At 42.7% G+C, this 24534-nt stretch overlaps 1 protein-coding gene across 3 annotated transcripts in view; it reads left to right on the forward strand.

Moving 5' to 3' along the window:
• Positions 1-13089, forward strand: part of NTSR1 (neurotensin receptor 1) — a 50007-nt gene extending 36918 nt beyond the window's left edge. The window contains exons 3-4 of one of the 3 annotated variants that reach the window (XM_085241738.1): positions 5114-5204; positions 7584-13089. In XM_085241738.1, the coding sequence (XP_085097864.1) occupies positions 5114-5204; positions 7584-7773 (281 nt within the window). In that variant the 3' untranslated portion in view covers positions 7774-13089. Of the gene's footprint in view, positions 1-5113; positions 5205-7523 lie in introns of all 3 variants that reach the window. The other 2 variants (XM_085241737.1, XM_010722496.4) reach the window with 2 other exon arrangements.
• Positions 13090-24534: the final 11445 nt, after the last annotated feature.

Raw genomic sequence — 24534 nt, forward strand, 5'->3', positions numbered from 1 at the left:
GCAATGCCAGGCAAATGCCAAGTATTAATGAAGCATCCGTGCATCCTACGTGTTTCATTACTTTGTGTGTGAATAATTCCCCGCCAGAAAAATGTGCTGAAGAGTTTGTCCATTTTTCTTTTCAGATGTTCCAAGTTTGAGCTACCAATTTGAGGAGAATAATGCTATGAGATGTAGTATAACTATTCCACAAATAGGAGTAATAGCAAATGCTTTGCAGCCAAAAAGGTCTACAGAAGAACTGCAGTCTGAAAGTCTGTACTATAAGGAAATCAGATTTATCCATGAATCACTTTGCTTGCAAGAAAGGAGCTAAGTTCATGACAATTTGTAACCCTAGCAAAAATCTGAGCTGCTGCAAGTGGAGTTCAGCAAGTCTCCCATGACTTTAAGCGTGGATAGAAGTTGTGGTTAACAGCTGAAGTGTCACACTAAAATTCAGGAGGATAAATGAGCCACATAATAGCTGTATATGTTTCTTGGAGGTGTTTGTACGTGTAGGTTTACTTTGCAGCCTGCCAAGTGACATAAAGGGAGTTGTACAGAGCACTCTGTAAACAGCCTCTGAGGAGCAGAAATGCAGCGCAGCTGTGCCTGTTGGGAGAGGGAGATCTGTGTGCCAGTTCTGCGGCTGCTGGGCACGGCTGCAGGGATTCGGGCTCCTAGGGCTATGGGAATTCAGGTCCAGCTGCTGCATCTCTAATACAACCCTAGGGCTGGCCAAGCTGGGCAAGTAGATTTTCCAGGTATTAGGTCCTGCCTTGTATGAGTGTTTAAAAAGCTAACTGATGCATTTTTTAGACATGAAATCCAGCCAGGCCTCTGTGACTTCAGAAGCATGCAGCAAATTCAGTGCCAGGATCCCCCAGCAAGCAGAAACGGGTCAGGGAGGAATAAAGGAGTATGTAAGACTCAAAACAAGAGGAGAATGAAGAAGGGGGCTGCAAAGGATGTCATCTTGGGTTATAGTTGATCATAGTGAGTAGAAAGTGTATTGAATGGAGTGAGAAGAAGACTAGAGCCCTCATATATCCTTCCAAGGGAAAAATTTCTTTTTTCTTCTTCCTTCTCCTACTAACACCCTGACATCCTTGGGGCAACGACACGAATGAAGCTTAGATTGAATCTAGCAACATCTATGACTAATTATCTTAAAAGGGGACTTGGGAAGAGTTCCTGGTTTGCAGTGTGTTGGCAGGGATGTGCTGCTTGCTGAGCCCCATTCTTTGGTTGGCTTTTAACCTTCATGTTCTGCCTTGCTCCTTTTGGATGAAACCAGGTCTCACTGGTGCCAGCGGATGTTTTAATCACATTGCCCTGTGTGAGCGGAGCCAGGAATTCACATTCATTTTCAAATCTGTCAGCTGAATCCTCTGAAAATCAAGTCTGGACAGTATAGTCAGAGTACAATACTTTGGGGTTTTTTTTGTGCTGAAAAGATTTTTCTATTCACTCTGCTGTCTGCAAATAATGCAGGAAAATAAAAGATCTCTGGCTTCAGAGAATGTATATTAAGGAGTCAAAACTAATGATTACACTGTTCTGTAACATATACAAGGGAACAGGAGGATTGCACCCAGCAAAGTCTGTGTCTTCAGCAGTTTCTGAGGGAGCTGTGGGCTCCCTGGACTCCTTCAGTTCCCAGTTTCTCCTCGTTTCACTCTCCTGGGCACTACTGGTGCATACTGGTGGTCTCCGCTCTCTGCTGGTAGTTATCGACTTTTATGGAAATGCTTTGTTCTACAGCCTTGTGACCCAAATACCAGCACAAGCAGTTTTACTTTTACAAGGCTCCTACTCACACTGTAAGTGCCACAACCCCTAGTTTGGGGCCTGCTGGTGTAAATATTGCCGACAACCTGTCAGGTACTGCATCATTTTGCATAAACAGCGCTTTGAGGTTTAGCCAGGCACTGCCAGCTGCATCTGCACTTGGCCCAACTTTCTCCATCTCTCATATCAAACTACACGGTAAAACCTGTTTCCCATTGTGATAGATTCTTTTGTAATGACATCGGCTAAATAAGCATATAAAACCCCCAGGGCTTTGAATACGCAGGGACTGCTTCTCTAGAAGTCGACATCAATGCAAATTAATGAGCTCCATTACCCTGCTTTATACTTTATTCAATACCGGCCAGAGCGTGCATTCCTTGAGCAGCATTGGAGATGAACAGCTGTTGATATGCTGAAACTCAGAAAAGGATGAGAGGTTTTGTTCTGCTCAGTCTGCCCAGACCCAGACAGCTCCTGTCTTTGCTCCAAACTTATGACATGCTGTCTGTTTTTCAGCTCCCTTTGAAACACAAAGAAAAAGAAATAAATTGGCCAAAATTGACTGAACAAAGCTATTGAGGAAGGCTGAATTTCAGCTTCTCTGAGCAGCATCTCTCTTCTGTCTTCCAGCAGGCACTGCCAGAGCCCATGTACAGGTAATGTACTGCACGCACATTGCCAGATTTTTGAGACATTGGCCCTGGAAAATGGCCACCTCCCAGCCACAATCACAAGGTATACTCATGGTGAATAAAATACTCAGTGCAATCTAATAAAATTTAGCTTCCCGGCTTGCTTCCACATCCAGTTTAGTCTGGCACAGTCTAAATTTTCTCTTGCACAATGAGGAAGACAATACTCAAGATTTTTGTTTCCCTCTGCGGACTTCCTGTACGATATATAGGCTCACTCCTCCTGCCCTTCCTCCTTGGGATGCTGTTCCAACAGGCAGAGGATTGAGCCGCAAGACAAAATAGAAAATCACAGGATGCAGTAATTCAGGTTTGCACTTTTATATTGAGTTTGATTTAGACGGTAAACGAAGACCCACTGTGCCTTGTTCTGAATCCTTTCCCAGCTGGTGCTCGGCTCCACCAGGCTGTCGTGCCCCATCTTACAACACCAAAGAAATCCAATCCACGTGAAGCTTCAGATGATGGAAAATAGGCTTTAGGAGCCTATAAGAGTAATATTATTTAGCAGCAACATTGCCCTTTATACAGCAAGGTTAAGAGTGACAAACGCAGGTCAGGGCCTCCTCACCCGCATTCCACAGAGCCTCACATCACGCTGCCCAGCCAGGATTTCAAAATCAGCCCCTAAAGTGCCTCCGTTGCACTTAGCCATGTGTTTAATACAGTTCTAATTGCAGAATGATTGCTTAGGATATTACAGAATTACCACAGATTATTTAATTGACTATCTGTTTGCTGAGGTCAAGTGGTTATTTCTCTCAGCATGTGTTTTTGTTGATATAGACCCCTGCCTCTGTGCTATCTGGCATTGCACTCTCAGAACCACAGAAGCAGAGCTCCTTTACAAGGAGGAACACACTTTCAATTAACATGTTGCTAGATTTAATGGGCAGATGTGCAGGACCATTAAAGTTGGCATGAGAAAGAATCCAGGCCCTGCAGTGCCTGAAGAGCTGCAGGGCGGAGGCAACACCTGGGCCCTGTCAGTGCATGTAGGTCTCTACAAACTGGATGAGATGCAGGTCAAATTCATCCACTTGGTGGTGTCTTTTAGACTGCTGAAAAGCTGCAGACCCTATAGTGACAAATTACGTCTGCGATCACAATGACCATATAGCAGCCAAAAAATACTCAGAATGAAATAATGAATTCAGTTAGACGAGAGAATAAAACCAGCCCCTCTTGCCTGCTTTCCAATACATATTCTTTCAGATGTTTAAAATTTTACTGAATAAATGACTTTTGCAGGGTTCCTGCTTTCGTACGTCGCACAGACTGATTGTAAATAACTTAGCCATCTCCATTGTTAGTGATGTGTATAAGAAATGAGAACCCATGTGGTTGAAATAAAGTGTGAGTATGGATCTGGACACCAGGAATTATTGAGTTTCTTGCCCCATTGAAAGGATCCATTTAACAGAGCCTTCACTTTGCCTCTGTGCTGCATAACAGTGCTGGGGAGATGCAGCTGCCAGGGGCTGTGTTTTTCGAGAGATGTTCATCATCCCCATTCTGTGGGATGAGAGCTGATGAGTTTGAGACATGGCTGCCTAAATATTTTCAATCAGGAAGCAGAAGGAAAAGCAGCCTCCAAACTCACATTGCACTGGTGGTACGGAGCTTGGAGAGAGAGCATTGCTACTTCCTAGTCCTTACAGGTCACATAAAGGACAAGAGTGATGAGGCCCTTACTGTCTGTAGAGCAAATTTGGAATAAAAAAAATAACATAATTATTTTATTTAGTCTTGATTTTCTTCTTGGCTTTTATTATGTTATGTTTTAACTGAGATTTCTTTATTTCCTGCTGGGATTCTGCCAGAACGCTGTCATTTCTTACAGAGGTTGAAATACATATTGCAAAAGGAAACAAATCTTTCTCTTGATTGCCTGATATATCTGCTTTTTAATTTCGATTGATGATTGCTCAGCATCAGCAGAGCTTTTATGCTTCAGAGTTGTAACATTCTGTGTTTCATTGTTTGACATTCCTTGGCTAGAATCTTGAAAGGAAAAAGATATGCATCTCTTTTTAACTTACAATTTTTATTACAATAATGTCCAGACCCAAGCATCTTGTAATCACTGTCTCAGGTATTGCAGAAATGTAGAAAAAAAGAACAAGCTCTGCCACCAGAAAGCAGCTCCTGAGGCCATTTAATGATCTCCAGCACTGTAGGGACTGTGGCCAGTGGCTCCACGTAGCAAATTAATGAGATTACTGTGTCTACCTGGATGAAAAACACACACTAATTGCCTCTGTGGGTATTGTAGACAAAACTCCCAGTGCCATAACGGCATAAAATGCAAGAATAGGTGCTAATACAGTCTGATTTCATTTGGCCTACATCTGATCCAGGCATAAGCAGTCCCTTATCACTGTTATATCTTCGTTTGTTCATAATTTCTCTGTCCCCAGCTTATAGCTATTTTTTCTATTATTTCTGTTATACTTGTTTTTATAGGTATTTTCAGGCTGTTTGTCCCTCAGGGTTATTAATATCTTCCACAGCAGCAAGATGTGAACAAAGTGGGGCTTTAAGAAAGAAGTTTACAGTGATAAACACCCACACAGACAGGTCCCTTTTCATCCTCAAGGAAGAACTTCTCACAAAAAGTAATGGGCTTCTTTCACGCCTTGCAGGTGCGGTGGTGATTGCCTTCGTGGTCTGTTGGCTCCCTTATCACATACGGCGCCTCATGTTCTGCTACGTCCCCTCCAACCACTGGACAGAGTGAGTCGTGGTTTGGGGAGCAAATCTCCCTATGCTGGGTTGGGGTATGGGGCCAGGCTGGAGCTCAGCTTGGGACACCAGTAGACTGGGGATAAGGGTGGGGACTGGCGAGAAAAGGAGGGCAAAGCCTCCACCTCCTAATTGTTGTGTTGTTTTTCCTTCTGGATTTCTTGCTATGATTATCAGCCAAATTCAGAGTCGTTGCTTTGACATCTAGCTCCCCCAGATGTAGCTGAAGGAAGCATTAGTTTGAACCAGAATGCATCAGCAGCCCTTCTTTCTGTGGCTATGACCACAGAACAATCCCCAGTGACAACAGCACTGGATATTCACCCCTGACAGCCTTTGATGAAAGGACATTTGGCAGAAGGGTTTATGCATCCAAAGGGGATAACCGTCTCTATGGTGGAGATATCGATCTCCAGCCCTAAGATGGAGCAGCTCCTGTCAACACCCAATTTAGTTGCGCAGTGCCACATATCCTTAGTGACAGGAGAGATTTCACAGATGGGAAAATAACTGGGATGCTCAGAATCTGGGATTGGACATTCACTGCGTTTCACAGGCAGTGCAACAAAATTGAACACCAGCAGTTTTCACAGATCAGAAAATGTCCAGGCTCACAGACAGTGTAGGGATGCATCCATACACGCAGTTGCACACCTACACTGAGCACACCTCTGGTGTTCATAGATGGGCAAGGGCACACAAACAGCTACTTGCAGCTTCTCTGCTGCGTCAGGCCCAGTTCCTTAGCAAGGCAGATACAGAGCTGATTATTCATTTTAAATACGCATAGTGCTAACCTGCCTAGGGATCTAAACCCAGGTAACCCGAGAGAGAGAGATAACAGAAGAGGTTCTCACTGTAAGATGTCTCTCTCCTCCCACAGCATTATACCCCTGTTCTCTCTGGGTCTGGCTCTGCAATGAACAGGAAAAGAAAAAAATCTATGCAGAGCAACAATGAGACATTAAAATTTCATAAACTCCAAGCATATATAATAATAATTTATCATACAGCAGTTTGCTGAATGGAAATATACATACATCCATAGTAAAAGCCAAAATCTTTGATCATGAAAACAGAGCTCTAGGTGCACACTGGGGCAAACTGTTGTTTCTTATTTGCTTTCCTATATGTAAAGCACTTAAAGCAGCAATCAATTATGTAGTGGCTGGTTTTGCTTTGAGTCAAAGAAGTAGAGAATTCTGCTGGCAGTTAGCATGAATTTATGCATTCTGGTTGCATTCACTTTTTTTCTTCTTCTTTTTAAAGCTGTGAGTGAGTTTAGGAAAATGTTGAATTTACAGGCATATTATGAATGGTGAATGGTGTATAGAAGCTAATCAAGAGCTTGCAGCAGCTCAACAAAATCATCTATAAATGCAAGTGTCTGCTCCTGAAGAAATCTTTGCTAAGTTAATTTTTCACAACTACACTGAGAAACGGCTTGTAAGAGCTGGATGGGCCACACCATACTTGACACTGCTGAGGGTTCCATGGGGAGCTAGTGATGTACTCCAGCACTCGTCTATTTATCTTTCGTTAGACAGTGCTCAGACTAACAAAAAGGTCTGTGGTTTCCACTGAGATACATGAACCTGGGGAACATCTTGCTGAAAATGAGATCTGTGTTGTTTATAAACCCTTTACCAGCACAGAGATGATGATCTCAGTTTTCCCAAGGAAAGATATTTCAGAAAGAAAAAAAAATAAAGCTAAACATTCTAGATGAAAACATCATCTTGTGATGGCGAGGATATGTTCCAAAAGCATACTATTACCAGCTTGCCCCCAGAGTTGAGAATGCCATCCCAGAGTACAGGCAAATCCCAACCCAGGGACCCAATGAATGAATTGATGCAGCTTTCACTGCCCAGGGGAGGAGATATCTGCATCTGTTACAAGATGTTGGCTCTTCTGCAGGCTCTGTATACCAGAACTGCAGCCAGAAAAGTCAAACTAATGTATATGCATTACACAGAAGCGAATTTCCATTTGGTTTCTCAATTGCAAACGTCTGTTTTCAAAGAAAAAATGAACAGGAGGCAAATATCTCACCCAGTCCCAGGGCATAAATGAATTTCTAACTGGCAGAGACTGGGGCAAGGCCTTTGTAAAGGTATTTGACCTACACTTGCCCAGTCTCAGCTAAAACCAAAGGGCACCCGCACTGACTCCCACTGGCAAGATCATGACCCTAACAGAGAAAAGTTAGCAACAAGAAAAGCTCGTGTTTTCTTCACACTTGTGACTTTGAATCATTCCAGATCTCCACACTCTTCTTAGAATTCTATCTTTCATCTGTTCTTCTAGTTTCCTTTTCAACTTCTACCACTACTTCTACATGCTGACAAATGTCCTCTTCTACGTCAGTTCAGCAATCAACCCCATCCTATACAACCTGGTATCTGCAAATTTCCGACAGATCTTCCTTTCTACGCTCACACTCGTGTGCCTGCCATGGAGGAAGAAGAAAAAACGACTTGCATTCACCAGGAAATCCAACAGCATCTCCAGCAACCACACTTTTTCCAGCCAGGTCACAAGGGAAACTACATACTGAAGCCAAAGGAGGAAGAGAAATGCATTTCATGGAGTCTAAACTCGAGAGAGGCCTCTGTGACTTTCATGCATGGTCTCTGAATTCATGTAACACAAAGCGTGTTTAGCAAAGTCATTTTTGTTGGGGAAATAGGCTTCATTCTGCCAGTAACTTTGAGGTTATTTTAAAGCATTGGCCTTGCCTCCTGTGAGTGATGTCTACACAATTTGTAAGTTCAGTCTGGTGTAAATCCAGGTACAGTGTTAACTGGGAAGCCAATATATGTTAAATTTAGGCTACTTCATACTGTATTTCATCCTTCTCTCAATGCAGAGATGCCATGTTCACATCCAAAGGTTTGAGATCATGCCTCTTAGTGGCACTGAGCAGAGTCTAAGGAGGAAAAAGCGGTTTCAAAATGAAAGGGTTGTTTTTGGCAAATGGACATGCTCATCTATGGATGGATACTCAGTGAGCAAGGAGTGAAAACTCAGGGAGTCAGATGGGTGTTTCAGAATTACATCTAAATTCTTACAAATATGACCTGGGTGCTCAAAAGAGCCATTCTGGCTCCTTGAACTTAAATACCAACAGACGATGCCTTACTTAGAATAGGGTGAGGATAGCCTGGGGGGAATTGGAGTCAGCTTTCACTTTAGGGCATGCATAGTGCCTGGCGCAGGGAGCCCCACTCTCTGGTATTGCAACACCTGTAAGTAACTGAGTCTCTGGCAAAGTCAAGAATGTAGAAACTGTGCTCAGCTGGAGTGTTGAAAATGAACAGAAATGGAAAATCTTACTTATGCCACATAGCCAAACTCTTGTTTCTTTTGCCAGGGAAAACAGCTAGCTGGCCTGCATTAAAGAGGTGAAAAAACAGCAGGCTGCCGAGGGATCCAACCTGCTGATGTAAGAGCAACCAGCCCAGTTCTGTAGGACTCTAAGATTTTTCCCATTATTTTCACAAGCTGACATCTCATAGGCTATTGGCTGTAGGCAGCAGGGCCTCTTTTTCTACCTTTCATTTCTTTTTGCTACCAAAACTGTTGGTACACTGATCTCATCACATAAGGTCTAAGCTGGGGAGACTTAGCTCTAAAAGAAATTTCTTTTAACAAATCAGAGGAACAGGGCTGAGACCTGTTTATACAGCAAATCAGACAGTTTGGCTCAGTCAGGATTGTGCTGAATCCTGACTATGAGTGGGTTCTGAACAAAAATCAGGATCAAAGTAAGAAGACATACAGCATATCTTCTCTTCCTCATATGTTTCCCCTTGATTATTGCTTTGAATTTGAGATTTCTCAGCTGGCCAGGATAGGTAGCATGATGTTTTTTCTTATAATGTTCTAGCACTAACAGCCAACTATGAGATGTAACAAATTGCCCAAGAGCCTTTGACACAAGAAACCAAGGGCCTCTGGGACAAGCTAAAGGGCTTTCACTGCTGTCACAGCACCAGATGGTGACCTGCATGAACCCGGGAACCAACCCATCATTTTGTTCAACCTGTGCTGTGATTTTGCTGTTAGTGACCTTATGTCCCCCTTCACACAGAGGCAGAAAGTAAATCAGAGCTGTCCCTGCTCACATTCTCCTTGCCAGAGGCATTCCTCAGCACCCAATTGTGCTCACACAAAGGTGAGCCAAACGCATCCTATCAGGGAAACCATGCATTTTCTTAAAGGTCTGGCCTTTACAAAGTGATGCAGTCACAAACCATTGGCAGGAATTCAAACATACTCTAAAATAGAGGTGAGACATTTTGGGACAAGAGGCAGGCTGGAGAGCGTTGGTGATAATGTTAGGTTTTAGTCTTATCTGGAGTTGTTGTGAGAAGGGTTATTCTCTGTTGGTGGACATTGCTGTTTGTTTCTGCTGCTTAGAATGGCTGAGGGAAAGGTGGATTATTCCTGTTCACAAGCACAGAAATGAAGAGATTCTCCATAAAGAGAGTTCTAGGGGGAGCTCTGCTGAAAGGAGGCTCTTTGCAAATCCCTGCACACTTGCAGAGGGGGCTTGCTTCTTTATGACAAACTAGAAGTGATGCTTGGCTCCATTCAGCTTTCCAGCTTTCCCTATCCCCTGGCACTCTGCAACTACTGGCCACTCATGGAACGTAGGACTAGTCTCAATGCTGGACATGTGCTTCTGGCCCATGCACAGCTGTGTGGGCCTGCAGTCCTTCACAGTGTCCTCCACAATGCAGATCAGTTCCTGACACATTCAGTACCAGCAGCATCTCATGAGTTAGGTCCTGCTGGGCTCAGGACATGGAGGAAACACCTCTTGGGCATTTGTTGTTCATTGTGAGTGACAGCTCTCTGCTCCTGAGGCATTTATTGGCAGTGGTACAGAGCTAGCTGCACGGTACAACTGTCTGCTGCCAGCCATGACCTCCAACCACACCCACCAGGGACAGGAGGTTATTTTAATGCCTACTACAGAACTACTCCAAAGGAAAGGGCTCAAAACAGCAATCGGTCGGGCTTTAGTTCCTTCTGATTCCGCCAAACTACAGGCTCTGTCCTGTCATGCCTTCTCTTAATTTCTCGCCCTGGTTGTACAAAACAGAGGGCAGAGTTTACAATTGACGAAGCACTTTTGTTGCTCATGTGCAGTTGACTTTTCTTTGACAAGGAAAAACAGTAAAGGGACACTCACACAGAAAAAGAAAAAGGACAGAGGAGACTGGCTTCTCTTTGCAAGGAAATTTTTGAGGAACCAGCAAATGTTATCATCGTGTGTGTGCTAGAAATGGCTTGGACAGATTGGAAGAGAAGCTGTAGAGGATCAATATATCCTGCACCATGGGCTATGTGAAACACACAGGAATAGCAGAACCATATATAGACCTGTATGTTCTTGGTTTATTCACTTTTGCTACTTTCATCTAATGCCCGTCCATTACAGCTCAAACATTTATGGTGTTTGTAGATGACTGTAGCTGAGAGGGGGACACAGCATTTGTGGCACCTTGACAGCTTCCACCTGACTGAGGAAGGTGAGCTGCAAACAAAATAAATAACTCATGGACACCATCCATAATAGACCCTACAAACCCAATTATCTTCACTGCTCTCACTCCTCCTGCACTAACAAAGTCCAGGTACGATGAGCAGAGGAAGAGGAGTCTTAATGCTGCACACTTAGTGCCAGCCTTCCAGGCAAGACAACCTTTAAATAGTTCTGGAGAGGACCCAAACTTTTTAACAGTACTTCTAAATAGAGTCAACAACTGTGAGGTGGCTTCTGAAACCTCCCACGGAAGCTGTAACTGTGTGTTGCTTTGACTTTCATTAGGATTTAACATCCTGTGTGTCTCAGTTGCTTTCCAGTATTCACCTTTAAAATGTTTAATGTTATTAATATGCTCATTAAACACCAACCTGCTGAAATGTGCTTGGTTATCTTAGGAAACACTGTACAAAAATATTCTCACATAAGATGTTTGGCTTTGATTTTTATCACTGAGATACACTGGCAGCTTATGGAACTTTTGATCACAGCTCTGTGAAGGTGGTGGCTTTATTTTTGATTTGACATGAAAATGAGAATAAGCTGGAGTGAAAATGAACTTATCATAAAGTTCTTCTGCAGTGTTTGTTGGAATACTCAAGTCCTGAACAGCTGCCTGCAATGGGAGATTTATCCAAGCAGTTTTCTGGCTTCTAAAGCCCTGTTCCTCCAGGTTAATGTGGGAGCAGGCCAGAATCTATGGCCTTAACTTGGGATTGCAGCTCAAAGCTACCTCTTCCATTGGGCAAATCTGATTACCTGAGTTGAGAAGTAGAAGTTACAGCTGATTTCATCCTCTTCCCCCGCTTCACCTAGTTTTGCTCTGCTCAAAATAGTTTCCCTGAGCTCAAAGAGGTGAGGATAAGTCACTATAAGACCCCGTGGTTTTCTAAAGAAAAGCATGGTACTCTCGTGAAGAAAAAGCTACCAAATGCCCAATATATACCTAGGACATGGTTCTCTTTCTTTCCATGCCTTTCAACAATGGTTGAACCGTTAACCCAACAGGGTTTAGCTTTAAAACTAGTGGAGTATAATTGGCTTTTGCCATTAAACAAAATGCATCCTCACATCTTTGTATTCCTGTCTTGTCTGAATTCTCTTTTGGGGCAGAGCGGTGAGCATTCATGCAGCGTGCTGTTAATCTATGCAAATGTCCTGTAAGTGTTTCAAACTGTTTGTTTTGACTGGAAAAAAATCTGTTGAACCCACAGATGTGGAGTGCTGCCAGATGGATTCAGAGCGATTCCTATCTGAGGACAGTTTTTCAAGTGACCTCTTCAAATATACTTTTGAGGTTTATCTTCACAGTCTTCATGTCAGGGCCGTCTATTTGGCAGTGTGTGAAATTAGATTTCTAAAGTCATTATGATGTTCAGAAATTTCCCCCAGACAGGACTTTCTCACCGCAGGCCCCATACACAGAGGTGTTTGAACGCTCTGCTGAGCTTGTCTTTTTGCAAAGCGCGTGAGATCTCGCTTCAGTGACTGCACCGTAAAGAAGAAAACTAAATGGAAAAATTGGTGACGAGGGTTAGCAGGACACGTGCTAGAAACACAGCAATCACAGGATCTTTGCATTTATAGCATCAAACATCCAGTGAACTAAAAGTCTGCCGTTGCTGCGGACAGCTTGTCTTGTGGAATTGAGCTGAGCATCTGTGCAGCTACCATTTGTGCATGCCCTCAGTGGGGGCTGAGAGCGCTGGAGTTTTCCTGTGCAACGTGTTGGGTGTTAGTCTGATATCTTCCTGGTCGTGTTGTTCGGTAGCTGTTTAAACAAAGCTTTATCTGCTGGAGCTCTGTCTGATTCTTTAACTTACAGATGAACGACTTCTGTTTTCAGTTGATATTCATTGAGCAGGGAAACAGAAGTTGCTAAAATTCATGGTGCTGTGTCCTGGCTTTGTGATCAAGAGTCCTTCCCCAGCTGTGCCACCTGATAGTCCTGCACATACTGTATTTATGGCAAACATTTCTTAAAGTGCACCTTTTTTTTTTTTTTTTCTGAACTACAAAATGTTGATGTGCTTTATTTTCTGTGGCCTGTTGTGCAATGGGAAAAAAATGAATGTTCAAAGTGTGTCAGCGTCTCCTTTGTAAGATTTTCTGTAACAAAGGGAAGGGAAAGGGTGTGAAATCCTTTTGTACAGCAATGGGAAACGCTCTTTCGATGTAACATGCTATTATTGATACTGTGTTTACTATCAAACTGTAACGAAATGGTTATTTCCTGATATTAGCCTTTGTACTGTATGATATTTTATTTTATTTTATTTTGTCATTAATTGAACCTAAGAAATAAATATCCAAATTTAAGGCTTGGGTTGATTTTCCTTGATCTGGTGGTGGCCGTGCCTGGGTCACACACCCTGCTCACCAGAACAAGCTGCTGGCTGCTCTCCAGCCCTGCGAAATCTCCTTAGATCAGGTAAAAGCAAAGAGTGTATGTGCCAGTGTGTGCAGCTCCCAGCCTGCTGTGGTGTTAGGAGCAGCAGCACAGAACATCCAGCTCCCTCTGGTTGAACCCCAGGGTTCTGAGAGTGTGACAAGCCTGAGGGATGGGAGTGGAGATGTTCTAGCCTTCAAGACAGCTGCTGTGCTGAAATCCAGCTGGTTCTGCCAGAGTCCTGCTGTTTTCTGAACTCCTTTGTTTCTCTTTCCTGCTTGTTTTCCCCTATTGTAGGGAAAGCACTAAAAACTAAAATCTCAGCTGTTATTTTTACAGCAACTCTGCCTGGAACACTGAACAGATTGGGGCTTTATTGCATGAGAAGGTATATGTACACAGCAAAGGGGACAGCCTGTGCCCCAGAGAATGTGCTGCTGAAAGACAGGGCAGGTTCCTGGACCTTAACTCTGAAATCTCTCTTCCTACTTCTTGTCTCCTCCTCTTTCTTTTGCGTGACCCACTTCCTCCTGGCACTGATTTTTCCAACACAGATGTAATTTTGTAGGAACAAGATACTCAGGTATTGCCATTGTATTAAAGCATCTTTACACTTCATGAGCAAAAATGAGGCACCTCCATTCTCCCTGCAGCTCCCCATTAAATCTGTCATAATGTGAGCAACAGGACAACCCACGACATCTTCATACTTTTTGGCCATTCCAACTGATTGTTCTGATTTCTAGCAGCACAAAACGTTGCTTGGAAAGCAACATCGAACTAACATTTAAGTATTTGGAGTCATTCATGGATACAAAATTCATCTTTTAAAACCTCTCTGAGATGTGCTGGCTCTCCAAAAGCATTTTGGTTCTGCTTCCAGTTGAGAAAAGCAGGATTTCTGTTGTCCCTACATCATCAATTATTGAAGAACCCAATAATTTATTTGATGGATCCTTTTATTTGGTCTTCAGCCCTGCCCTGTTAAAAGGTGTATCTTCAGTCAGCTGCCCACAGAGATGGAGTTAAACTCTTCAGCAGTGAAAATCCACAATATGCAGCAATGTCCTTTTTTCTGCATGAGATTTTCGTGCAGAGCAAGATGCTCCCAGCAGAGTCTCAGAATACCCAGACCTGGTTCAAACTGAGGTGAAAAATGTTGCCCTCTACTCATGAATTCCCTTGTTCAGAACTGATTCCTTGAAAAAGCAAAATTCTCAGAAACCAGTGAGCTGGATCTACCGATGGAACCTTCCCTCCCAGTCTTGTGCAATCAGGCATCACAGCACGCCCCACCAATGCAAAGGAAAGCAGAGCACTGTGGATAGTCAGTGAGTTTCTTCCTATTTTACAATGGGAAAAGGGCTGTGTTTCAAGCGAGGAGGAATGCTTTCAGTGTAGCCTGTATTTCTCATTTCAGTTACAAAGGTAATTTCCATAGTTCACAGGAGGAAAATTTCAGATGCTTTTTGAAGCAAACATTGCAGTTGAGTAAATGGCTTCATAAAACTTAATAAACATCCATCCAGAAGTTAATTTATTTAAAATGTCTTTAAATCCTCCTCTGCCTTATTGAATTCATTTGAACTGTAGATCAGGTTGGAGTATATTCATGAGGGTATTTAAGCAGTAAGGCAGAGCATCCTGTTATTGTTGTAAATCCCATGTGGGCTGTGAAGCATGAAGCAAAGTGTGAAGAGACTATGGGTACTCACATGCAAAATCCTTCCTGCAGTGCATGAGCACAGATACAGCCCTGAGTGCTGATGGTGGCTGCACCCAGCAAAATGCTGGGGTCCACTGCAGGGCCAGCCTGCAGGGTGAAGGCTCAGCAATCACTGCTGGGCAGCCTGGTGCTGGGCTCAGTCAGCTCCATGCCACGGAGAAAAGTTGGTGTCAGCAAGCTTAGGATGAGACATCTGAGCCCACTGGGACTGCGGTTGGTAAAGAGAGGAGAGAGTCCAAAAAACTTATGTTTGTCTCAGAGATGGCCAAAATACCATTGCAAATGTGAATACCATACACATACAAGACACATACTTGTCCAAGCATACACTCACCAATTTTCAGTCTTTCCAGTGCTTACTTTGAAGGCTCAACTGGTTTGTGTTACCAGTGACATGACATTTCATTACACTTGGCTGCTTCTTGAAATCCTGAAGAAATGGGAAGCAATATCTTCCACACTTTTAACACAAAAATGTAAAACCATCTTGTAAAGCAGGAACAGTCCACTTTTTCCCCTTTCACACCGCTGCGGTTCTGCTGTACACAGCTGACATGGCTAGTGTAAAATCTCAGCTTCACTGTAAACTGAAGTATGAAAAGGAATGATTATGAACACATGGCCCAGATGATCTGTTTCAAGATCTCCAAAGGTACAGAAAGAATAATGAACTCCTCACTTGTGAGTAGCATCAATATCTTAGATGTGCTGTTTCATACTCCTTCATCCCAGTATGCTGTTGAAAGGATGGATACACTATAGTTTGCATTGCAGCAACTTCAGTCACATTAAAGGCTGAAACAGTTGGACCAGAATTTCTTTGTTCTTTTCTTCTGCTTGTTCTTTCTTCTGTCTTTGGAAGCTATTTGTTAGGAAGGGTATGTCCAGCACGTATACAATGCAGCTTTCAGCCTCAGGCACTCAAACACATCATAATTAATTAGGTGTTAGCCCTCTGCAACTCATCTCTGTTACTTAACTACATAAATTCCAATGAAAGCATTCACATACCATTTTCTTCCTAGAAATGTCTCAGGATTAAGTAGGTATTTGCACCATGTCAATCAGGCCCATGGTTTGTTTCCCTTCCAAAGAGTCTTTGCCAAAAAAGAAGAGTCCCAGAGTCAGAGCTACAAGGGAGGTTTGTAAAGCTATTTTTTTTTCAAGAACTGTGTGAAGGGTAAGATGCTACACAGCCAAGCTGGTGATAACATCATAGATACTTTCAATAACCAGAATACAGACTGTATTCTTCTGAAAATCATTTTTGCTGAGGAATAGACTGCTGGGCTCATCTGAGAGCAAACTCCATGGATTTTGCTATCCTGTGCCTGCATGTAGTCCACAGTCACTTTTGGAATTGCCAACACCCCAACATTTCAGGAACATAACTGAGATGTAATGGCAGACACTAGCAAGGTTTAACAGTGTTAGCACAGTGCTAGCAACCTAGCAAACTCCATCTCTTTGCTGCTGCAAGGCTGCTCATATTTTATAGATATGGATTTCAGGTGCAGAGAACAAAATGGATTCACTCAGGGTCTCTAATGAGATCTTTCTGCAGGCCAGCAATTCAAACCCCAACGTTTCCATCCCAGTCAGCTCTGATTCATCTTTTCCTTCATTCAGCATAAACTCTGCCTAAGAGCTATATATAACCTCCATTTGAAGAGATATCAGCCAAACATGCCAACGTTCAACCATTTAAAAGCAACTCTTGTTGCTTTCATCAACAGCAACAACCTTGGCATAGCACTTGACAGCTTTCAAAGTACTCTTGCTGGAATAGTAGTGCTGTGCTTGGTGTCTGCTTCCTTACAGAAAACAGTACACACTGCCACTCTAAATCTTAAAAATAGCCAAACTGGAATGAACTCTGTTATATGGGAATGGTCTCAGCAGTGTCATGGAGAACTCTAAAAGAATCTGTGACATCAGGCATTTCCAGAGTTCTACCTCTTCCATCCACCTGAAAAGCAGCTATATCTGTCAGCAGCATTCTCAATATTGCTCCCACGCAGATTGTGCATCCTTACAAAGTTCCACACTACTGCAAGAGATTATTTTTTGTCTTCCTTCAGACCAGTAATTGGGGCAAGATGTATGCATTCTTTGCTATTATCACAAGTGGGAAATCAGAGTCTTCAGGACCATTCCAGAAAAACATCATAGGTAGCTAGTGGTGTTTTCTGACTCAGAACTTTTCACCCTTCTTCTTCCTCTGAGCTTGATCTGGACTGGAACAAGCAAGGGTAGAAGGATATTAAAGCTAATGACTGATGGCATCACAGCAAGGTAGCAAATATTCTTGTCCAGACAATGTCTGACCTTCCTGGGGAGGGTGATTTAGCAAGAAGTGTAAACAGAAACCTATACAATTTTGATACAAAATCAAATACCAATTTGGGGAGCATTTATAAACCCAGATGAAGGCTCGTGTGCACAACTGGTATAAATCAGCCTGGACCTGAAAAGAAACACAGTTTGTGTTCGTAAGTGACCCTGTCTAGCTTTTGTTTCTCATTTCTACGGCTTTTTTTTTAAATAACATTTAGCAGGGGAAAAATAAAGCAGTTCATTATGTTAGCAGCTCCACAGCCAATCTTAAATGCCAGAGGCGCTGATCAGATTAAAACAAAAATTACATTTTGTAGCTGATGTGTGGAAGGAACAAAGACTCTAGTCCTCATTTTGACTGAGTACAGGATGCTATCTCTTGCTTATTGTATATATTACAACTGCAAGGAAGGATGTCGTTTATCACAGCATGCTTCAGTGCTTTTTAATATACTGTTTATCATAAGGAGCTCACTAGCATTCACAGAGCACCCTTGCAGATTTCACTTTGTATCTTAATAAGTTTTCATGGACTTCGGGAGACAGAGAAAAATACTTCTTGTTCCTATGCAGCCACTCTCACTCCATTCATGCGCAGTTAAAACCAGCTCCTCATCAAAGCCAGAGCAATGTCCTCAGCAGAACAGGCAAGAGTCAGTTCTCTGAAAGAAAAACACCTGTAATGGTGTACCACCTCTTCTTCCAATTGCTGCTGTTACTTCTACAAAACACTGCAGATCTAGCCTAGCAAATATACAGTGTTATACTGAAGGTCAGTCCTGCACTTCATTCTCTGTGGTCTCTCTGATGATCTCTGGGTCAACATCTCATTTTATGAGCAGCAATTTTACCTCTTGTTCCAGTGCCAGTAAGAATTTCATACATCAGTTCCACTGATTTCCCTTGTTACAATCCAATTCCTGGGGAAGTAGCACTGGCTTCTGCTGGGAAAACATTTCATCATCAAGCTGGAGAAAGAATTTGGCTATTAGTGGGAACTTCACAGCTGTGGTGAACAGGAAAGGCAAAGCTGCCCCCAGATGAACACCAAAACTGAAATTATGGAACACTATCTTTGCTCCATCTGTCATTCTGAAAGGCAAATACAATGAATCTCTGTACATGGAGACAGAGACAGAGAAGTTCTCTGCAGGGAGATGTTGATTTGGCCCCTGTTGAAATGCATGGCAGCCCCAAAGCTAACGACTTTTCAGTGCTTGGCTTTAAGGAAGGTTGTGCTCTATGAGCTTAATATGGAGGATAAAAGGTTCAGTGAGTTCCAACTGTCATCAGAAAGCATGGGAGAAATAAATGTATAGCCATCATTCTATTTGCTCTCAGTGTCCCGATGTGCATCATGTCATCAAAAGGATTTGCAGACGTTTTCCAGAGAGAAGGCAGTTGTGTTAGCAACACCATCGTCTAGTGAAAAACACTGGAAGAGGAAAAGAAAGGAAACAAAACCCGCATTCTTCTCATGTCTGATTTTCATTTATTCACAAATCAGTCAATAGCTTTTTCTTCAACCACCATTTCAGTTCCTCTTGTTTATGACAATTCATCCCTTTGTGCTGTTCGTTTTCCTTACGGATTGCCTCAGGGCTCAGGGTCTGTCCATTTTTTATATCCATCTCTCCAGGAGGCACTGTAGGGTTTGAAGATCAGTTGTCTTGATCAATATGAAAAGGCTGTTTTATGTAAGAAGGGGTTGTGAGTCACAGCAAGACTCTGATGAGCCCAATAAACTTTCTTAGCAGCTGGCACCAGGGTAATGGAGAATTAGGAGCTACAGGACTTAAATGAAATACTGAGTCAGATAGGATGGGAGAGATGGTTTTTGGGGTGACAAATGATAAACCTGAGGATATTGCATGTTTCTCTGAAATGGAGCCTATTTCTTGTGAGGGATAAAATGGATTTCTCAGAGGCTGTTTGTTTGTGCAAAGGCAAAGAAACAAAGAAGAGGACAATAATCAAAATGAACTGAAGGGAAAAGAGGGCTGTTCTGCACCCAGTGCACTGGGATGAAGGTGGGATGTGGGTACAAGCCTCTTAACCTGCTGCCAAAGAAAGCTCCAGAGCTTGTCTACCTTGGTCCAGTGCCCCCCTCTTCACATCTAACTTTTCAATTGCAGGTATTTTCCTGGTCGTTCCTAAATAACATTTGGAAAAAAATTGTGTGCACTTAAAATTAGTGTGCTTATTTTGATAAAAATCTCCCTTACAAATATTCACTTCTTCCCAACCAGCTCCTTCTATTCTGGGTGATCAAGTAGAAGTTTCACTTGAGCAGCTGTTATTATATGCCACTGGATGTTTATATTGAAGATTATTTGTTTTTTTCCTTTTCACAGTAAAGTATCTGTTCTATACAATGGCTTTAGTCAATTCTGTATGTTTATTCTTTGTGAACAGAAATACTTCTGGCTTATTGGCCTTGCAGATTTATTCCTACCTTCATTTCCTTTAATAAGATTGTTACTTTAAAAAGATTTAAATACTGAGACTAACAGTACACAGATTTCAGATAAATTTGTTCACCGATCAAGGCGGAAAAGAGAAAATATATCAATTAAATTAAATATTCGTTTCTATCCACTATTCTACCAGCAGTAATGAATAGCAGTGTGAAATTCAACTCTAACCATAAATATTCATAGCTAAAAGTCCTTATTTTCCCTTAAACTGTTCTGTGCTGCTAGAAAATGAGAGCTCATCTTAACTAGATGTACGCAGAAAAACTGAGATGCAGAAAAGTAGATTTCATTTCAAATAAATAATGAACTGGAGGAAGCAATGCTATGTACTATGAGTTAATGCATTACATTTGCATAAATACATAGAAAGCCAATCCAAGACAAGCAAAACTGGGAATGTACAGCCGGGATTAGGTGAAGACACAGATTTGCAGCCAGATAATCTAGCCCCATCTTGGGGATCCTGAGCAGTGAGGTGTGGATCTAACTTTTGCATTTCATCCAAAGGATAGCAGTAGGTAAGCGGAGTTCAGCTCCCCTTTAATCATGATTTTGGAAAAGAAGCTCACTTTTACAGCGAAAATGTTGCCTTCTCTAACATCCCAACTAGGCTTCAGTCCTGGTTTCATGCAAGAGCTGACTGTGGCAGGCACCCCTAAGAGTGTATGTAAGCAGTCCAGATGTATTGTGACAAAAGAGTTTCACTGCTGCCAGTGAATTTACGTCTCCACAAGGGCCAGTTTTGCAGATAACTGTTAGTGGCATCTTTGTAGAAGTGGGGATTAAGTGCAAACAGCCAGGTTCTTGGCAATGCACCCAAGAATGCACCAGAGTGCTACAAGTGGAAATCATGAGCTTTTACTGCCTGAGCTGCCTAAGGCCAAAGGCAGCACAAGGTAACACGTGCTGCAGCATCCTTGCTCTGTCCTGCTGGCTTGCTGGCACAGAGGCTGAGGACTGGAGGTGTGATGTCAAGCAGGTGTGCCAAGCCAGCTACTGTCTGTGTGGAGCCTGAGTGATGGAAAAACAATTAGAAAAGGCCTTGTCTAGCTCTGTAGGACAGTCTCATCAAAATTCAGAAGGTGATTTATACTGGTGCAGGAACCTCATGTTTTTGCCTTTCTGCTGCCATTCCCTTGGCCAGAAGCTTGCCATCACCAGGAATTAAGTAGCCTGGGACAAAGACACCTTGAACCAAAGCTCACACTTTAGATCTAGAAGCAGTGGCTATTTGTTGTGTTTGTGTTCACAACTGCAAGAGGAGGGGGGAAGGAAGGAAGAGTGTCCCATAAACCTTCTGACAAATGGGAAAACAAAGGTAATTCAGTTAGTCTGCACAGCGATGCTTCCAAAAACAATGAAGGACTTAAGTAGATAATAGTTAATCCTTTATTTCCATTGTTGATTCAAAGCTAATGCAATTATTTCTGTAGGTGATGTCTCAGTTCTGGCTTACATGAAGGAATAGTCCCTCTTGTCTCTTAACAAACTGTTAATTCAACATGACAGGTTTTACCTGAGAACACTAATAATGTTGTCATCTCAGTTTCCTTTTCACACAAAGCTGGACCAGTACATTCTGTCTCACTAGTTGAGGCAATTCTGTGGATCTCTATCAGGTGACAGTGGTATACAGGGGAATTTCTTTCCTTTTTTTTTTTTTTTCCTTTTTGTTATAAAATAAGCAAATTGCATTTTCCCCACTACTTAAGTTATGATTCCCTTTTATTTCAGTTTCAACTCTTAACTCTTTCTTCTGTAGCTACTGCAATGGAAAAGATATGAGAGGAGAAGTCATCTGTGGAGAAGAGGTTGGAGTAGAGCTAGACAATGTGTCTGTGATGGGCTGGTCAGTCACCTGCTTCTGTCTTCTACTGTTAGTTGAAAAAAACTGTTTCATTTCTTAGTCATATCTGACTCTCAGCTGAGAACATGCCCATTCATGCTTGGATTCCATCTGCCTCTTCCTGTGAGAAGAAGCAGAGGCTGTACCAGGAACATGCATTCCTTTTTAGGGAGTCACATTTAAATTTCTGGATATTCTCACACAGACACTGCGAGGTGGTCCCTTTGGACGTAAGCTGTAGTCCAACCACAGCAACCTGTGCTCCATGCTTTTGTGGTCCAGAAAGTACATACAAGAACTCTCCAGAGCTTGAGCAAGCCTCCAAAGCTGCATGACCTCAAAGATAGGACCCCTCAGGGCAGGGAGGCTCAACTCTTCCTCCCCTGTGTGCTCCTCTGATTTGATCTGATTTTACCTGCTTTGAAATTTTTCCCACTTGTGTGTGCTATGTTATTCCACTAGAGAGAGAGAAGGTTAAAAGAGATGATTGTTAATGCAGATGCTGCAGTTTGCAGTGCTGAACTCACTGAGATTCAGTACTGCTATCCTCAAACTCCCTGAGAACTGAAGCATTGTAGGGGCCATGTTCAAACAGTTGAAGCTCTTGAGATGGGTCTCTCTGAAGGAAAGCTGGAAACAACAAGTGTTGGATGTTATTGGCCGCTGTGTATCTTCAGAAAAGATCTCCTTTGCCTTAACCATCTGTACGGATCCATCTCAGCACCTTGTTTATCCTCACGGACTGTAGAGCTTCAGTTAAATGCATCTCCCTTCATTAAAAAAAAAACATGCAGAGAAGAGAGAATCCTCTTCACTTTCAGACCCCTCTATTGACACATTTCCTTTTAAGTCCCACTCGGTGGTAGAGATGAGCATACACTTGTTTTTGGAGAACATGGGAGAAGGGATAGAAGCTCTCTGTGTTACAACTGCTGCCTCATGATCTTCACTTCTGAGAGCAGCAGCCTTGTTATATGAGGTTTCCCACTTTCCCTTTTATCCATTTTTGCAGGAAGCACTTTGACTTGTTCTCTTTTCTATCCGACAGCTATCATGCACAAACGAATAGTGTGGTACCTAGGACTTTCTGAAGAAGGATAGATCATTCTGATCACTCCATCCTACCTTCTCAGATGTACAAAGTCATATAGCACCTGCACATCTCAGAAGCTACCTAAGGCTTAGAGCATCATGACAGACTCAACAGTATCCAAAGGAAATGATTCCCAAGCACAGATCAGACACAAAATATCCGCTAGTAATCAGGGCTGTGGGATGCCTCTTCTCACAACTCCTCCACTCCTGCTGACAGCGGATGCTGAAATAAACTTGCTCACGTAGCACATTGGAGCCTGGAGACGAACCAGCAGGAAGGGAGGAGGTGTTGGGGGTGGATGAGGGGGAAGGAGTTTTTTTCTCTGTGCAAACATCCAATTTCACCACTGACAAGTCTGACAGATGGAAACCAATTAAAAAAAACCTTCTGCTTGCAGGTGCCAGCTTCTTCAGTGAAGTTCAGCAGTTCTCTCCACCCATTTGTAGTAACTGCTGGGTGCTCACACATGGCAAGTCAGTTAAGCAGCCTTGCCTTCCAGTGTCACAGACTTCTTGTTTAATATGGGGAGTTGTCAGCTCACAGGTAACACGGCCACAGTCCCTCTGCATCCACAGCTTGTGGAGCCACACATCAGTAATGCTGTTGTCCAGTTGCTGGAATAAGGTAGCACAAAGTTTGGCTGCAGTCTCTTCACATTTTCTCATGGGAGGCTAATGAAGCGTCTCGGAAGAATATAAGCCATTTCTCCTCAAGAAAATATTATCATTGTCAATAACAACAACAGAAAGAAGTCACTGACTTTCCTCAGACCACAGAGATCTTACCTCAGTGATGTAGTCTGGATTCAAGTACGAGAGGCTTTTTATCTCCCTGCTATGGAACTGTCAGCTCTTTTTACTTAGTGTTTGTTCAGGGATGCTCAACAGGGCCTCTGAGGCTGCTGCTCACTCGTCCTTGCTCACACGAGGTTTGATGAGAAAACTCATGCTGTGCAACCTTTTGAAGATTTCCCCCTTAATGAGAGCCACTTCTCTGCAAGGAGCCTCTGTGGCCTGGTGATCAACATCCATCATCTTGGGCAGAGCTACTTCGTTGTTATATCCCACCTTGCTGCAGTACAAAGCTCATTAATACAACTTGCATTCATCTCTGGCCATTATGTGTAGGGTTGACATTTTGAAATGCCTGGCAAATCACACAGCAAGGTCCCCTAGCCCCAGCTTACTCATTCCTTCCCTAAAAACAATCTGCAGAGTAATGATGGACAGAAGGTCTTATTCAGTAATGTCTCTTCATCGGCACTCATGAATTTTTATACTGTCGCTTTCCTCACAGGGCTTTTAGAATGCTAAACTGATTTTATTAAATGTGACAGCAGATAACAGCACCTTATAATAATTTCTTATTCTTTTCCATCATGAAAGCTATATAATGAGGCAATCTCGAGCTCACTGATGAGCAAAGGGATATCTTCCTGAGTCACAGGCTATAATGTCAGCAAGTCTACTTACACTCACTATGTCCCACACAAAATGGATGGCTCAGGAGGTTAGCAGCAACATCCAAATTATCTTATGATTCAATTAGTTGCCTTATGGGCAACAAAGGAGAAAATAGGATAGCAGCAGAAACACACTGGAGTGCATCTCCCTCCTGAGGAACATCCTGCTGAGATGGAGAATGTGGAAAATGGCTTGCTTTACCTTGTTATTCTAATTTATTCCTATAGATGAGCTATTAACTAGTGGATAATGCCGACAAGAGAATTTTCTCTCCATGGCCAGGAAAAAGCCTGCCTTCATTTGTGAGATTCCAAGAAATCAGTTGCTGAAAAGTCATCCGAAGTGAAAGAGAAGACTTCTGCCTACATCTGCCTCCCTGAGATGGGCATCATTCACCAGCAGGGTATCAAGAGGGCAGGAGATGTAGCAG

This window comes from Meleagris gallopavo, chromosome 22 (assembly GCF_905368555.1).
Source record: "Meleagris gallopavo chromosome 22, MGAL_WU_HG_1.1, whole genome shotgun sequence".
In the NCBI taxonomy this organism is placed as follows: Eukaryota; Metazoa; Chordata; class Aves; order Galliformes; family Phasianidae; genus Meleagris; species Meleagris gallopavo.